Here is a 15,358-nt window from a genome sequence, read left to right on the forward strand (position 1 = left end):
CCCGGTTTGGAATGGGGCCTGGGATGGGCCCCTCATGGCGTTTCCCGAAATCAGGTTCCCATCTTTATCAAACTTAGAGTGACACTGACTAGCCCAGTGTTTTCCTTTTTTTACATTTTGGACATATTTCAGCCTCAGCAGTTTCCTTTTTTCCCCTATCTGGTGGCCTGACTCACTGATATTTTTCTACATTCTTTTTTAGTATGACCATGCTTCCCACAGTTAAAACAAGCTCCAGGAAATGGAGTATTTCCTTTATCTACTCTCAATCCTGCCATTGCCTGTGCTAGCAGAATAGGCTTGTGCAGATTACTTCCGATACCATCACAGGAGTTGATATAATCAACTAAATGTGCTTTCCTGAATTTTAAAAGAAAAGGCCCAAATGTAGCTATAATATTTCCCTGTTGATCTTGGGGGTGTATTCTCAGAACTGCCAAGCCTCTAAATCACCCTCTCTTCTAGCTTGCTGAATTTCTGCCTGAATAGAACTGAGAGCGATCGCTTGAGGCACTGCTCAAACAGTCACTGGGGCAACTACTTTTCCCCCAGTGTCCTCTGGAAAAGAAAGATCTGGAGGGTCTTTTTCTTCAAAATAATAATGAGGGGGTGTAGAAGGGTAGGGATGAACCTCTCCCTCCTTTGCCACTTTAGCTGGCAAATAAACCTGCTCTGTACTCTTCTGTTACTTCGTTATACTCTCCTTCCTCCTCATCATCAGTGCAAAAAAGTTCCAATGTGGAATGAACCAGACCCCACACTTGTCCCATTGTTACCCTGATGCTTCCAAGCTCCCCTTCCTACTCACCACGAGGATTGCTTTAAGAGTACTCAGGTGGCCGGGCGCGGTGGCTCAAGCCTGTAATCCCAGCACTTTGGGAGGCCGAGACAGGCAGATCACAAGGTCAGGAGATCGAGACCATCCTGGCTAACACGGTGAAACCCCGTCTCTACTAAAAAAAAATACAAAAACTAGCCGGGCGAGGTGGCGGCACCTGTAGTCCCAGCTACTCGGAAAGCTGAGGCAGGAGAATAGCGTGAACCCGGGAGGTGGAGGTTGCAGTGAGCTGAGATCCGGCCACTGCACTCCAGCCTGTGCGACAGAGCGAGACTCCATCTCAAAAAAAAAAAAAAAAAAAAAAAACTCAGGTGTCCTCCAGCTTAGTTCCACGTTCTCCAACCATCGCTCCGGCAACCCTTTGACCTGGATTGGAGCTCCCACGATGGACGCCACTTGCCAAGTCCAGTTCAGTCAGGGAGACCCTAACCCAGTGGCACTAGAGGAATTAAAGACACACATGCAGAAATATAGGGAAGTGAAGTGGGAAATCAGGGAGTCTCACAGCCTTCAGAGCTCAGAGCTCCGAACAGAGGTTTACCCACTGTTTTTATTAACAGCAAGCCAGTCATTAGCATTGTTTCTATAGATAATAGATTAACTAAAAGTATCCCGTATGGGAAAGGAAGGGATGGGCCAAAATAAAGGGATGGGTCTGGCTAGTTATCTGCAGCAGGAGCATGTCCTTAAGGCGCAGATCGCTCATGCTATTGTTTGTGGTTTAATAATACCTTTAAGTGGTTTTCCGCCCTGGGCAGGTCAGGCGTTCCTTGCCCTCATTCTGGTAAACCCACAACCTTCCAGTGTGGGTGTCATGGCCATCACGAACCTGTCACAGTGCTGCAGAGATTTTGTTTATGGCCAGTTTTGGGGCCAGCTTATGGCCACATTTTGGGGGGCTGTTCCCAACAGGTGAAGACTGCGCTGCAGTGCGTGGCTTCTAGGCTCTGGCGCTGTAGTGTTGGCTTTTGGTTTGGGGACCTGCTGGGCCACTGTGAGGTGGGCTGGAGCTGCACTTCACCGACTGCCTGGCCACAGGAGCCCTGCTCTGTCTGGAGGGCCTCAGAGCACACCCGGCCCCTCCGTAAGCCAGGTATGAGACTACCCGTCTCCTGCAGCAGGGCTCAGGGACCTCTCCATGGAGCCACAGGCGTGGGCTTGGGGAAAGGCCCAGAAGACAGAGCGTGGCACAGGGACCTGGGCCATCCTTGTGTCTTCTGGACCTGCCCAAGCCCAATCCTAGACTCCACTTCCATCTCCCAGTAAACTGCTGGCCCCTTGGATGTGGGACTGGTAGCTCCAACAGCACCCAGTCACGATGGGCAGTGCCAGTCTCATAAACACCTTGGCCTCCACAGTCAGGGCCCAGACACTTGCCTGGCACCACCTACTAGCTGGTAGAGTTCCCTGCACATGACGGGGCCCTGCGCCAGCGCCCTTGGGCCTGGGCTGCACATCCTGCATTGTCTTGTATATGATAAATATCAGCGTGCCCAGCCGTTCGGCCGCTAACGGTCTCCGCGTCTTGATGGTAGTGGTCCCCTGGGTCCAGCTGTTTTCTCTTTATCTCTTTGTCTTGTGTCTTTATTTATAACAATCTCTCGTCTCCGCACATGGGGAGAACACCCGCTTAGCCCCATACGGCTGGACCCTACACCCTTGTTTGGCTGGAACTGGGTGACTGGTACCAGAGCAAGTGACAGTCTGTTCACACCTCCAGTTAGGTTACAGTTCACTCTGTAGGAGAAACCTTTAGGCCGACTTTAGGTTAGGAGGGCTGCGCTCCGTGGCTCACGCCAGTAACCCCAGCACTTTGGGAGGCCAAGGCAGGCGGATCACCTGAGGTCAGGAGTTCACAACCAGCCCGGCCAACATGGTGAAACTCCCGTCTCTACTTAAAAAAAAAAAAAAAAAAAAAAAATCAGCCAGTCGCGGTGGCCTTTGGCTGTGATGGGGAGGGGCCTGCCGGCCCGGGCGGAACCACAGGCGCGGCGAGCCGGGCGGCCCGGAAGGCCTGGGCTGACTGCGCGCACCACCGAGACGTGGGCTCCTAGAGGGGCCGGAAGCTGTCGGATAACAACTTCCGCTGGGGAAGTTTGTAGAAGTCTGGGCTACCGGCGCGGCGTAGCGGATGCAGCATCCTTGTTGAGGACGCCCTGGTGGTGAGTGGTCCCGTGTCCCCGCCGCCCCTCCGTCCCTGGGTGGTGGGCTGTCTGACCTTCTAATTCTGCGGCCGCCCCAGGGCTGTGAAACCCAGCGTGGCGGCTGCTGGGACAGACCCGGGAGGCTGCCGGTGGCCTCGGCTATTCGGGGTCTGTTCTTCAGCTTCTTCCGGCTCAGCCCCCTCTTCTCTCCTCGCGCCTTACGCTTGCAGGTTTGTCAGGACCCGGTTGTGTATCCTCTTCAAGCTGGTTTCTCCCCGGCTGACCCCGTCCACGATCGTGACCGCAGTTATCCCTCATAGACACTTTCCACACCTGTGTCTCCAGCCCGCACCGCTCCGGTAAGACCCAAGCGCTTAGACTTAGTTCGTAACACTCAAAGCTCCCCTGCCCCAGGCTGAGCTCCTGTAACCTCTACGCCCCACCCACTGGTCCTCCCAGGCATGCCACCGCGAAGGGGAGGAGGCAGAAAGCCGAGATTCACTTCTTCCCCTTTCCTGCCCACGCCCAGCCGCACAGTCACTGGTGCCTTAGCTCCATAACTGAACCATTTGCCTCCTTGCCATTCCCACCCTGTAAGTCCCAATCCTGGCTCTTCCTCTCTCACCTGAACGCCTCGCTATCTTCTCCCCACCCCCATCCTGTTGTGCTGCTTTCTCATTTGTTCATCACCCAGGATCTTTTTTAAAATGTAGCTTAGCCAGGAGAGGTGACTCCCGCCTGTAATCTCAGCACTTGGGAGGCCGAGGCAGGTGGATCATTGAGTCCAGGAGTTCGAGACCAACTTGGCCAGCATGGTGAAACCCCATCTCTACAAAAAATACAAAAATTAGCCGGGTGTGGTGGTGCACACCTGTAATCCCAGTTACTCTGGGGAGGCTGAGGCAAGAGAATCGTTTGAACCTGGGAGGCAGAGGTTGCAGTGAGTGGAGATCACGCCACTGCACTCCAGCCTGGGCAACAGAGCGAGACTCCATCTCATTAAAAAATAATAATAATGAAAAGTAAAAAAAATGTAGCTTAGGCCGGATGCTGTGGCTGACGCCTGTAACTCAAGCACTTTGGGTGAGGCCGAGGCCAGGGGATCTCTTGAGGCCAGGAGTTTGAGATCGGTCTGGGCAATATAGTGAGATCCCCTCTCCGCAAAAAATTTAAACAATTGCAGGACATGGTGGCGCATGCACTTTTGGTTCCAGCTACTGGGGAAACTGAGGTAGGAGGATTACTTGAGCCCAGGAGGTCGAGGCTGCAGTGAGCTGTGATTGGGCTACCACACTCCAGCCTGGGTGACAGAGCAAGACCCTGCCTCAGAAAAAAAAATCCTGTGTTAATTTGCCTAGGGGGAAAAAAAGCAGCTATGACAGTATCCTTCTGTTCTCCTGTATTAAACTTCTGTCACATTACACATGAAACCATGGCTCAGGATGCCTTGAATAATCTGACCTTAGCCCCTTTTCTGGCCTATCTCACGGTTCTCCCCGACTCTGCTTTCCAGGCTAGGAAGCCCAGCCCAGGTTGTAGTGCAAACACAGCTGTTTAGCTGAGGGGAGCTGGTGTTTTTGTTTTTGTTTGAGACAGAAGCTTGCTCTGTCCCCCAGGCTGGAGTGCAGTGGCACAATCTTGGCTCACTGCAACCTCCGCCTCCCTGGTTCAAGCAGTTCTCCTGCTTCAGCCTCCTGAGTAGCCTGGCTAATTTTTGCACTTGTAGTAGAGATGGAGTTTCACCATATTAGCCAGGCTGGTTTCGAACTCCTGACCTCAGGTGATCCACCTGCCATGGCCTCCCAAAGTGCTGAGATTACAGGCGTGAGCCACCGCACCTGGCCAGGAGCTATTATTTTTATCACTGTGGTCATTGCTGCTTGCTAGAGGAACTCAGCAAGTCGTTTGACTGGAAAACACCACCCATGATCCATGTGGTCAATGTGCCTTTTCACGTTTCTATAGACCATTGGATCACTCTGGTTGAAGTGTCTGTTCTAATATTTTGCCCAGTTTAAATTTTATTTTTCTTTTTTATTGATTTGTAGGAGTTACAGTTCTTTATATAAGCCCTTTGTCAGATACATGTATTGGGAATATTTTCTCTTATTCTGTGGCTTGCCTTTGTGTCTTTGTAAAAAAAATTTTTTTTTAAATTGAACAATAGAGACAGAGGTCTCCCTATGTTGCCCAGGCTGGTCTCAAACTCCTGGCCTCAAGCAATCCTCCCGCCTTAGCTTCCCAAAGTGCTGGGATTACAGGCATGAGCCACTGCACCCAGTCTCCTTTATTTTTTTTTCTTGACTGCCATGATAAACAAAAATGTTTAATTCTGATAAATCCAATTTGTGATTTTTTTTTTTTTTCTTGAGACAGAGTTTTGCTCTTGTTGCCCAGGCTGGAGTGCAATGGTGCGATCTCGGCTCACCACAACCTCCGCCTCCCGGGTTCAAGCGAATCTCCTGCCTCAGCCTCCTGAGTAGCTGGGATGACAGGCATGCTCCACCACACCCAGCTAATTTTGTATTCTTAGTAGAGAAGGGGTTTCTCCCTTCTCGACTGAAGAGAGAGCCTGTTGGCCAGGCTGGTCTCGAACTCCCCACCTCAGGTGATCCGCCCACCTCAGCCTCCCAGAGTGCTGGGATTACAGGCGTGAGCCACTGCAGCCAGTCTGAATTTGTAATTTTTTTAAAGTGCTTTTGGGGATCCATGAAAGAAATGTTTGCCTACCCCAGTGTTGTGAAGACAGTCTTTCTGTGTCACCCAGGCTGGAGTGCAGTGGCACAATCTTGGCTCACTACAACTTCTGCCTCCAATTTGTGAATTTTTTTTTTTTTTTTTTTTTTTGAGATGGAGTTTTGCTGTTGTTACCCAGGCTGGAGTGCAATGGTGCGATCTCGGCTCACCGCAACCTCCACCTCCCGGGTTCAAGCGATTCCCCTGCCTCAGCCTCCCGAGTAACTGGGATAACAGGTGCCTGCCACCATGCCTGGCTACTTTTTGTATTTTTAGTAGAGACAGGGTTTCACCATATTGGCCAGGCTGGTCTCAAACTCCCCACCTCGGGTGATCCACCCGCCTCGGCGTCCCAAAGTGCTGGGATTCTAGGCATGAGCCACCGCACCCGACCTACTTCTTTATTTGTAATCTTATGGCTTTATGTATTTTTTCTACCTCCTTGCACTGGCTCAGGCCTCCAATAAGGTGATAAAGAGAAGCAGTGGGTAGACAGCCCTGCTTGTTCTGGTCTCAGAGGGAAAGAGTTCCATAGTGGCCCATGAAGCAGGGTGTTGGTTGCAGGCTTGCCGGGGTGAGGAAGTTTTCTTCTGTTCCTTGTTTGCCGAGAGTTTTTGTTGGGATTAGGTGTTGAGTTTTAACACATGCCTTTTCCGCATCTATTGAGATAATAGCTGTTATATGGTTTTCTCCTTTATTCTGCTAACGTGGTTAGTTATGTCGTTGTCAAATGTTCAGGAAGTCATCGTGATTAAAGTTGATGCCATGCTGTTGAAAGGGTGAAAAAAAAATCTCAAGTTGAAAAGTATATTCCTGAAAACATGTAGCAGTTAATGTGGCCACCTGTGAGCGTCAGAAGGCGAAAGGGAATGTCTGTGTGCCTGCTGTAGCCACCCGTGAGCGTCGGAAGGAGAAAGGGAATGTCTGTGTGCCTGCTGTAGCCACCCGTGAGCGTCGGAAGGAGAAAGGGAATGTCTGTGTGCCTGCTGTAGCCACCCGTGAGCGTCGTAAGGAGAAAGGGAATGTCTGTGTGCCTGCTGTGCTGGAGGTGGGAGGGACGAGGGGCAGGGGTGAACGCCGAGGGAGCTGCCCCCTGCAGTGAGTGTTGAACACAGGTGGTGGAGGGAGGCTCCTGGGCACCAGCTGCAGCTAATGGGGATCAAACCAGCTGTGTACTCTTAGGGTCCACGTCACTTGGTCATGACCGAGAATTCTTTTTATAAACTGCTGGATTTGGCTTCCTAATATTTTTTGAGAATTTGTGTTTATGAGAGTTTGGTAGGTTATTTTTTTGTCATATCTTTTTTTTTTTTTTGAGACAGAGTCTCAGTCTGACACCCAGGCTGAAGTGCAGTGGCATGAGCTCAGCTCACTGCAACCTATGCCTCCCGTATTCAAGCAATACGCCCACCTCAGCCTCCTGAGTAGCTGGGACTGCGTATGTCCACCGCCACACCCCGCTCATTCTATTTTGTATAGAGACAGGTGGGGCAACTCCTGGCCTGGAACAGTCCTCCTGCCTCGGTCTCCTAGAGTGGTGGGATTATAGGCGTGAGCCACTGTGCTTGGCCCCTTGTAATATCTCTGTCAGGTTTTTGGTTTGGGTTTTGCTGGCCTCATTAAGACAGACTGGATAGTGTCTGCTCTTCCTCTGTTCACTAAATAGCTTCTAAGATCAGTACTGTGCTTCGTAGGCTTTGGTGGAGCTTACCAGGGAACCCAGCTGGGCGTGGCATTTTCCTCATGGGAGGGGTTCAGGTTGCATTTCCAGTTGCCTTATCAGATGGAAGGCTGCCTGGCTTCCCTTTCGTCAGTTTCGTAATCCTGTGTTTTTCGTGGAGTTTGTCCGTTTCATCTCCGTTGCTGAACCTGTTTGCATGACTTGCTCCTGACGGCCCTTCATGATACTTCCGTGTCTGTAGGGTCTAGAGCAACATCTCCTCCCCTCCCCTGACAAGATAACCAGGCATGGGCCATCTTCCTCCAGCTGGTTCTGTCTCTTCTCGGGGCGCCTGTGGGGCTGGCCTCTTCTGCATATTGGGGCTCTGAGCTTTACTCAGGAAGGAGGCAGGACCCACTGTGGCAGGAGGGCAGTGGGATGCCAGGGTGGTTCTTCACAGACCTGGGGGTAGAAGCTGAATCTCAGTGGGCTGGGACCCTAAGGTTTAGGGGAGCTCGTGGCTTGATCTGGAGACTGAGTGAAGATTAATGGGATTTCTTGGGGCTTTTTTTTTTTTTTTGAGACAGGGTCTCAGTCTGGAGTGCAGTGGGTGAAACCCTTCCCCCAGGTTTTCACTCAGGGGAAGGCTGCCAGGTGGCCTCCTCGTAGCGTACCAGAGAGCATCCCCCGGGCACAGCACTGTGGGAATGGCCGCCCGCCTGTCTCCTGAGGAGCAGCCTCGGACGCCTCAGTTGCGGTTAGACTCTCTAGTCATGTGTTTGCAGCTAAGCTGTTGGCTTTCAGCCAGCAGTGGCTGGCCTCTGTCCTCTTCTGGTGACAGGCCTGGCTTGCTCTCTGGTATTTCAGAGTTCTTGTGTGTGGCAGGTGGCACACCGCACCCAGCTGTCCCTTAAAGATATGTTGACTCCTCACCACTGCCAAGTTTCCCCACACCTGGTGGCTGTCGGTAGTTTCAGAGCAGACCCTGCGTGTGCATCGCTCATTTTTCCTGAATTCCCCTTGATTTGCTGAGTGGGGGCTCCTGCGGTCAGGTGGGGTGGGCATTCCTGGGCCGGCTGCGCCCGCTTACATTTCTTGTCTCCGCAGATCTGCCCTCCTTGGCGCTCTGCTTCCCCAGAGGGGTGGCCTCGCTCTTCCCATGGACATGGCCCAGGTGAGCCCTGCCGCTGCCGAGCACAGCCTCCCTTCTGCCCTGCCAGCTGCCTGAGACCCCAGCACACACGCGGGGAGGGTCTGTGGCAGCGGCTTCCCAGGCACTGTGTCTGTGTCTGCCCTTTTGCCTTCTTTCTTAAGGGGCAGGGAAAGAGAAAAGAAAATTGGGGCCGGGCGCGGTGGCTCATGCCTGTAATCCCAGCACTTTGGGAGGCTGAGGCGGGTGGATCACGAGGTCAGGAGATTGAGACCATCCTGGCTAACATGGTGAAACCCCGTCTCTACTAAAAATACAAAATATTAGCCGGGCATGGTGGCGGATGCCTGTAGTCCCAGCTACTCAGGAGACTGAGGCAGGAGAATGGCGTGAACCTGGGAGTCAGAGCTTGCAGTGAGCCGAGATCGCGCCACCGCTCCAGCCTGGTGACAGAGCGAGACTCCCTCTCAAAAAAGAAAAGAAAATTGGATTCATTGACACTAGGAGAGTAGTGGCTGTTGTAGGAAAATAGACCAGATTCTTCTAGTCCACTAGAGCTGCCGTAACCAAATACAACGCACTGGGCAGTTGACAGACGTGCACTTCCTCTGTTCTGAAGGCTGATGTCCACGATCAGAGTGCTGCAGGTCTGGTTTCTGGCGGGGCCACTGGCCTGCTTGCAGACAGCCACTGTTGTGCTGTGTTGACGCGTGTGCGGTGAGGGAGGCGGGGGGCTCTCTGGAGTCTCCTGTGAGGACCGGGCCCATGGGTCAGGGCCCCACCCTTCTGACCTCACTTAACCTTAATCTCTTCCACAGAGGCCCATCTCCAGACACAGCCACTCGGGGCTCCGGGCTTCAGTATATGGATTTAGGGGACGCAAACAATCAGTCTACAGTGGGGCCACCCTGATTCCCCCTTCCCGCCCAGACCTGTGGGCTGAGCCTTCTTTTTCTTGGGAATGGCCATTTCGGGAGCTGTGTGTGTTGCAGGAGCCGGTGACCTTCAGGGACGTGGCCATCTACTTCTCAAGGGAGGAGTGGGCGTGTCTGGAACCCAGCCAGAGGGCCCTCTACCGGGACGTGATGCTGGACAACTTTAGCAGTATGGCTGCCCTGGGTGAGCGCGGGCCGAGTGCTGGGTGAGTGTGGGGTGGGCTCTGCCGCTGCCTCCGGGCCTGGCTGCTCCAGGATGGTAGTGGGGCCTTCTAGCCGAGGGGGCTCAGGAGCTGGAAGTTCTTGGCCTGTGTAGGCAGAGGGGCCCCCTTGGTGTCTCTCTCAGGCTCCCTGGAGGCAGCCTCATCTTCCTTCCTCTGACCTTGCCAGGGCCTTCCGTGGGCCTTGGTGTCCAGGCCCCTCCCTTCCTGTCATCTCTGCTTCAGGGTAGCTTCTCCAGGGCCGCCCCGAGGGCTGGGCCTGCCTGGCCTCTTAGGCTAATGCAGAACTGCTCTGAGCCTCAACCCTCACTTTGTCCTCAGTACAAGTAAAACAGAACCTTTTCTCTTCTTTGAAAAGGATTTTGCAGCCCCAGACCAGACCTTGTCTCTCGCCTGGAACAGTGGGAGGAGCCGTGGGTTGAAGACCGGGAGAGACCTGAGCTCCAGGCAGTGCAGAGGGGCCACTGGCCAGGTGAGTGCTGGGTTGTCCGGGCTGGGCTGGCCCGGTCCCTGTGGCCACAGCTCCTGGGTGAGCGCTCAGCACACTGCAGTGACCGAGGCTGTGTCCTTCCCACGGGAGAGTGGACACACAGCCGCTCTCTCAGTTGGGCCTTAGAGACCTAGGGGCAGCCACGCTCCTGTCCTGATGGACACTGGCCAGGGCCGGGGCTCGCAAGGCACGGTGGTGCAGGATGACGTACAGCTGCAGCTTGGGAGGGGCCTGAGGCCAGAGTGACACTTGAAGGCTGCACCCAGCCACCCAGGTCTGTCTGGCGGAGGCCGTTGGTGTAGGTGTCTGAGCTCCCTGTGATGGCCACGTGGGGCCACAGGCCTGGTACTGACTGCACGTGAGGGTCTCCAGGTACGTGGCTCTGGGTAGGAGTTGGCTCCACATCCCTGTTTGCAAAACTGGGACAGTGGCCATGCTTCCCTCCATTAGGTGAGGGGCGCTCTTGGGGCAGTGGTCAGAGGGGTTTGCTTTTTACTGAGATGTTCAGAGTGGGATGGAGCAGCTACGTGAACACGAGCCCGGGGAAGTCCCTGGGCCTGTGGAGCCCCGGCTGGAGGGAGCTATGGCTCTGAGGCTGAGTGGTTAAGAATCACGTGGAGCTATGCATCTTCCAGACACCCTGGCGCCACCTCCACCTGCATGAGCGGGGCTTGCCGGCGTGGACAGGGTGAAAGGACATTCTCCTGGCCCAGTTGCTTCTGTGACTGGCAGGCATGTGTCGGTGCCCCCTCACGTAGCAGTGCCAGGTGTCCTGCGTGTGACCGGGGCTGGGGAACCATCTGAGCTCATCTTGGTTTCCGCTGTTGATCTTTGTGGCTCATCTGTGTTTCTTTGAACGAGTTTTCCTGATCACTTGTAGCCACGTGGAATGAGCTGAGTAGATAGAAGCCAGTTGACGCACACAGCAGGAGGCACTGCCTGGCCACGGGCCCCTGGCTTCTGTGTAAGGCTGTCTGTTCCTTCCACAGGAGCAAGGAAATCTGCAGACCCCAGGACACACTGTGACCATCCAACTTGGGCTCATAAGAAAACCCATGTGAGGCGAGAAAGAGCCAGGGAGGGAAGCAGCTTTCGGAAGAGCTTCGGGCCGGACACGGACGACGGGCAGCTTCCCAGAGCTGCTCCAGAAAGGACAGACGCCAAGCCCACGGCTTTTGCACGTCAGATGCTCACACAGTGTTGTGGGCAGCGGCCGGGCCGCAGAGAGCGCCGGAAGCAGTGCGCAATGGAGCTGTCGTTCATCTGCAGCACGTGCGGGAAGGCGCTCAGCTGCCACAGCCGGCTGCTCGCTCACCAGACGGTGCACACAGGGACCAAGGCCTTCAAGTGCCCCGAGTGCGGCCAGACCTTCCGGTGGGCTTCAAACCTGCAGCGCCACCAGAAGAACCACACGCACGAGAAGCCCTTCTGCTGCGAGGCGTGTGGGCAGGCGTTCAGCCTGAAGGACCGTCTGGCCCAGCACCGCAAGGTCCACACCGAACACAGGCCCTACGCGTGCGGCGACTGTGGGAAAGCCTTCAAGCAGAAATCCAACCTTCTCAGACACCAGCTGGTGCACACCGGGGAGCGGCCGTTCTACTGCGCGGACTGCGGCAAGGCCTTCCGGACCAAGGAGAGCCTCAGCCACCATCAGAGAGTCCACAGCGGGGAGAAGCCCTATACCTGTGCCGAGTGTGGCAAGTCCTTCCGGTGGCCCAAGGGCTTCAGCATCCACCGGAGGCTGCACCTGACAAAGAGGTTCTACGAGTGCGGCCACTGCGGGAAAGGATTCCGCCACCTGGGCTTCTTCACGCGGCATCAAAGAACTCACAGGCATGGGGAGGTGTAGGGGCCCCGAAGCGTGGGGGGCTGTACCTGTGCGGGAGTACTGGGCCCTGAGGGAGAGCTGCAGTGAGAAGTTGCTCTTCAGCCTGGAAAATCAGCCTGAAAAGGAGCCGCCTCAGTCCTCGGAGCTCTCCAGTCCCCCGAGAAGTTTCACTGGGAAAACTGCCAGGTGGGAGAAGCGAATCCATGGTTTCGCCGGAGATGGTGGGGGCTGTGGAGATGGCAGGGGCTGCACCCCGGTGCCGGGCACCCTGGGGAGGTGCTGAGAGCATGTGCGACCACGGAGCCACATGCCAGGCCAGGCGCAGAAGTGGAGAAGCCTGCCCGGTGCTCACAGCTGTCTGGCTCAGGGACTCCACCCTGGCCCTGAGTCGCTGTCTGCTGGGCCTTTCCTTCCTCGCTCTGCACTCCATGCTTGCTGCCTGGCCTGGCTTCCCTTCCTGTCTCTGTCTTGGGCGAGGCAGCTGTGAGCATTGCACAGAGGCAAAGAGCCTCCTGTATCCTCTGCACTGGGCCATAGAAACAAGAGCCTTTGTAGTACTGAACCTTGTTCAAGGATTAGGGAGTGGTGCTCAGCTGGTTCGGTCAGGGCCACCCCCAGTGTTGCAGGGATGGCCTCCACCCAGCTCTGTTGGTGAGAGCCTGGGTCACACACCTGAAATCGGCAGATCGAGTTGGGTCTCAGGGCAGTGAGGTGGCCATCGTCACCATCGTGCATTCCGTGGGGAAGAGGGAAGAGGCTGTAGTCACCATCGTGCATTCCGTGGGGAAGAGGGAAGAGGCCGTGGTCACCATAGTGCATTCCGTGGGGAAGAGGTGACCTCTTGTCTTATCCAGCCAGACATAAAAATCTGCCAGTGGTGACCCCAAGGGAAGACCCTGTGGAAATGCATCGGGGACACTGCCATGTTTCAGGTTAGCTGAATTGTTGAAGGATTTTTGCTTTTGCCTGTTTTTCTTTAAGAATTGCAGCCAGGCCAGGTGTGGTGGCTCACGCCTGAAATTCCAGCTACTCGGGAGGCTGAGGCAGGACAGTCGCTTGAATCCAGGAGGTGGAGGTTGTGGTGAGCCAAGGTTGCGCCATTGCACTCCAGCCTGGGGAACAAGACTGAAACTCCGTCTCAAAAAAAAAAAAAAAAAATTCCAGCCGACACGTGCACATGTAATGCTGGACTCAGAAACGAGTTCACAAGAAAGAGGGGACCAGGAGAAGGTTGAACACCACGAGGAAGCCCCGAGCCGGATCCAGCCGGAGGCGCCACCAGAAGCAACCTTTCTGCTGGAAGCCGGGCTCACAGAAAGGCCGGGCAGGCTGTGTGTGACGCTGATAGGAACAAACCAAGTGCAAAGTCACCTTTGAGACAATTGTGGAAATGTGGGAAGGGGCTGAGTCGGGCGGGTGGACTGAGTCGGGAGGGTGGGCTGAGAGTCGGGAGGGTGGGCTGTGTGGGGCGGATGGGCTGAGTCCGGAGGGTGGGCTGTGAGTCGGCGACGGGCTGTGAGTCGAGTGGGTGGGCTGTGAGTCGGGAGGGTGGGCTGTGAGTCGGAGGGTGGGCTGTGAGTCGGGTGGGTGGGCTGAGAGTCGGGAGGGTGGGCTGAGAGTCGGCGGACGGGCTGTGAGTCGGGCGGACGGGCTGTGAGTCGGGAGGGTGGGCTGTGAGTCGGGTGGGTGGGCTGTGAGTCGGGAGGGTGGGCTGTGAGTCCGGAGGGTGGGCTGGAGTCGGGAGGGGGGTGGGCTGTGAGTCGGGAGGGTGGGCTGTGAGTCGGGAGGGTGGGCTGTGAGTCGGAGGGGGGCTGTGAGTCGGGGGGTGGGCTGTGAGTCGGGAGGGTGGGCTGTGAGTCGGGTGGGTGGGCTGTGAGTCGGGAGGGTGGGCTGTGAGTCGGGAGGGTGGGCTGTGAGTCGGGAGGGTGGGCTGTGAGTCGAGTGGGTGGGCTGTGAGTCGGGAGGGTGGGCTGTGAGTCGGGCGGACGGGCTGTGAGTCGGGGGGTGGGCTGTGAGTCGGGAGGGTGGGCTGTGAGTCGGGAGGGTGGCTGTGAGTCGGGCGGACGGGCTGTGAGTCGGGCGGACGGGCTGTGAGTCGGGCGGACGGGCTGTGAGTCGGGCGGACGGGCTGTGAGTCGGGCGGACGGGCTGTGAGTCGGGCGGACGGGCTGTGAGTCGGGAGGGGGGCTGTGAGTCGGAGGGGGGCTGTGAGTCGGAGGGTGGGCTGTGAGTCGGGAGGGGGGCTGTGAGTCGGGAGGGTGGGCTGTGAGTCGGGAGGGTGGGTGTGAGTCGGGAGGGGGGCTGTGAGTCGGGTGGGGTGAGGAATTGGCTGTTGGCGGTCATGGTGACACAGGGTTACCTGAGAATCCTCACTCAGATGCATTTGGACATGTTTGTGGGGAAATGATATGGCACCTGGGATGTGCTTTAAAATTCTAATAAAAAGGAGAAAGATACAACGGTATTGGCTAAACATTGACAGCTGTTGAAGCTGGGAGGTTGGTGTGTTTGAAAATACCCCAAATCTTTTATTTACAGCATGAATATGAGTGTTTTCATGCTCACTGAAGATTGTAGAGAGCAGCTGGGTCATGGAGTTACAAGGCTGCCTTACCAGTTCACCACAGGCGGCAGCACAGAGATCACGGGTCTGTTCTCTCCAGCTCTGCAGGCTGGAAGTCCGAGGTACAGGTGCCAACAGGGTCCGTTTCCGGCGAGCGCCTCCTGGTTCAGAGGTGTCCTCATTTGGGGAGGGACCTTGGTGTCCTCTCTTCCTTGTGAGGGCCCAGATTCCATGGGTAGGGCCCACCCCTATGACCCCATCGAAGCCAGATCACCTCCCAGAGACCTCCTTATACCATCACATCAGGCCCAGGGCTTCCACTTGGGAATTTCCGAGTGACGATTCAGCCCGTAGCAGAAGCTCCTTTGCGTCTGTCCTGGCCCACAGACCCTGTGCAGGAAAAGCACCTCCCCCTGCAGGGCAGGCCCTGGTAGAGCCCCGTGAGGCCGTGAGGACCCTGCAGGATCAGTGGAAATCCCCCAGGGGGATATGTGGGTGCCTTTCTCTTACAGAGTCCAGGCTGGTAAAAGCACGTGTGTGTTTTGTGTCTGGTTTGTCCTCTGCCCAGTGGGCGCCGTTGGAAGGGCCTTCAGGTGCTTGAGCGCAGGTGGGGACGGAGCAGCTGATGTCTCGGCAGTAGACGCAACAGATCATAGACTTGGGTTTTTAGCGCCCTGCAGGAAGCTGCTGGCCGCATCCAGGGTCACCTGTGCCTGGTCGTTAGTCCTTCGCGATGCTGTCACTTTGTGACACACTTGTGCGGGATTAAATGTGAACAGCAGAGACGTGGGCA

The 15,358-nt window shown here is 55.6% G+C and overlaps 1 protein-coding gene across 7 annotated transcripts; it reads left to right on the forward strand.

Annotated features, from left to right (window-relative positions):
* The first annotated feature begins 2,773 nt into the window (after positions 1 to 2,773).
* On the forward strand, positions 2,774 to 12,770 carry ZNF707 (zinc finger protein 707). Of its 7 annotated transcripts, none has more exons than XM_033202493.1 (6): positions 2,774 to 3,000; positions 3,213 to 3,341; positions 8,486 to 8,552; positions 9,521 to 9,647; positions 10,043 to 10,156; positions 11,164 to 12,770. In XM_033202493.1, exons 1-6 carry the CDS (start codon positions 2,789 to 2,791, stop codon positions 12,021 to 12,023), a joined length of 1,509 nt encoding a protein of 502 aa, XP_033058384.1. In that variant the 5' UTR covers positions 2,774 to 2,788; the 3' UTR covers positions 12,024 to 12,770. The 7 variants fall into 7 exon arrangements, with proteins under 7 accessions (XP_033058384.1, XP_033058386.1, XP_033058387.1 ...); XM_033202495.1 differs by lacking the exon at positions 2,774 to 3,000 and adding an exon at positions 7,560 to 7,676 and having other exon boundaries at positions 3,212 to 3,341; positions 9,347 to 9,647; XM_033202496.1 differs by lacking the exon at positions 2,774 to 3,000 and adding an exon at positions 7,641 to 7,676 and having other exon boundaries at positions 3,219 to 3,341; positions 9,347 to 9,647.
* The last annotated feature ends 2,588 nt before the right edge of the window (positions 12,771 to 15,358 follow it).

This window comes from Trachypithecus francoisi, unplaced genomic scaffold, assembly GCF_009764315.1.
Source record: "Trachypithecus francoisi isolate TF-2019V2 unplaced genomic scaffold, Tfra_2.0 Lachesis_group7, whole genome shotgun sequence".
NCBI lineage: Eukaryota > Metazoa > Chordata > Mammalia > Primates > Cercopithecidae > Trachypithecus > Trachypithecus francoisi.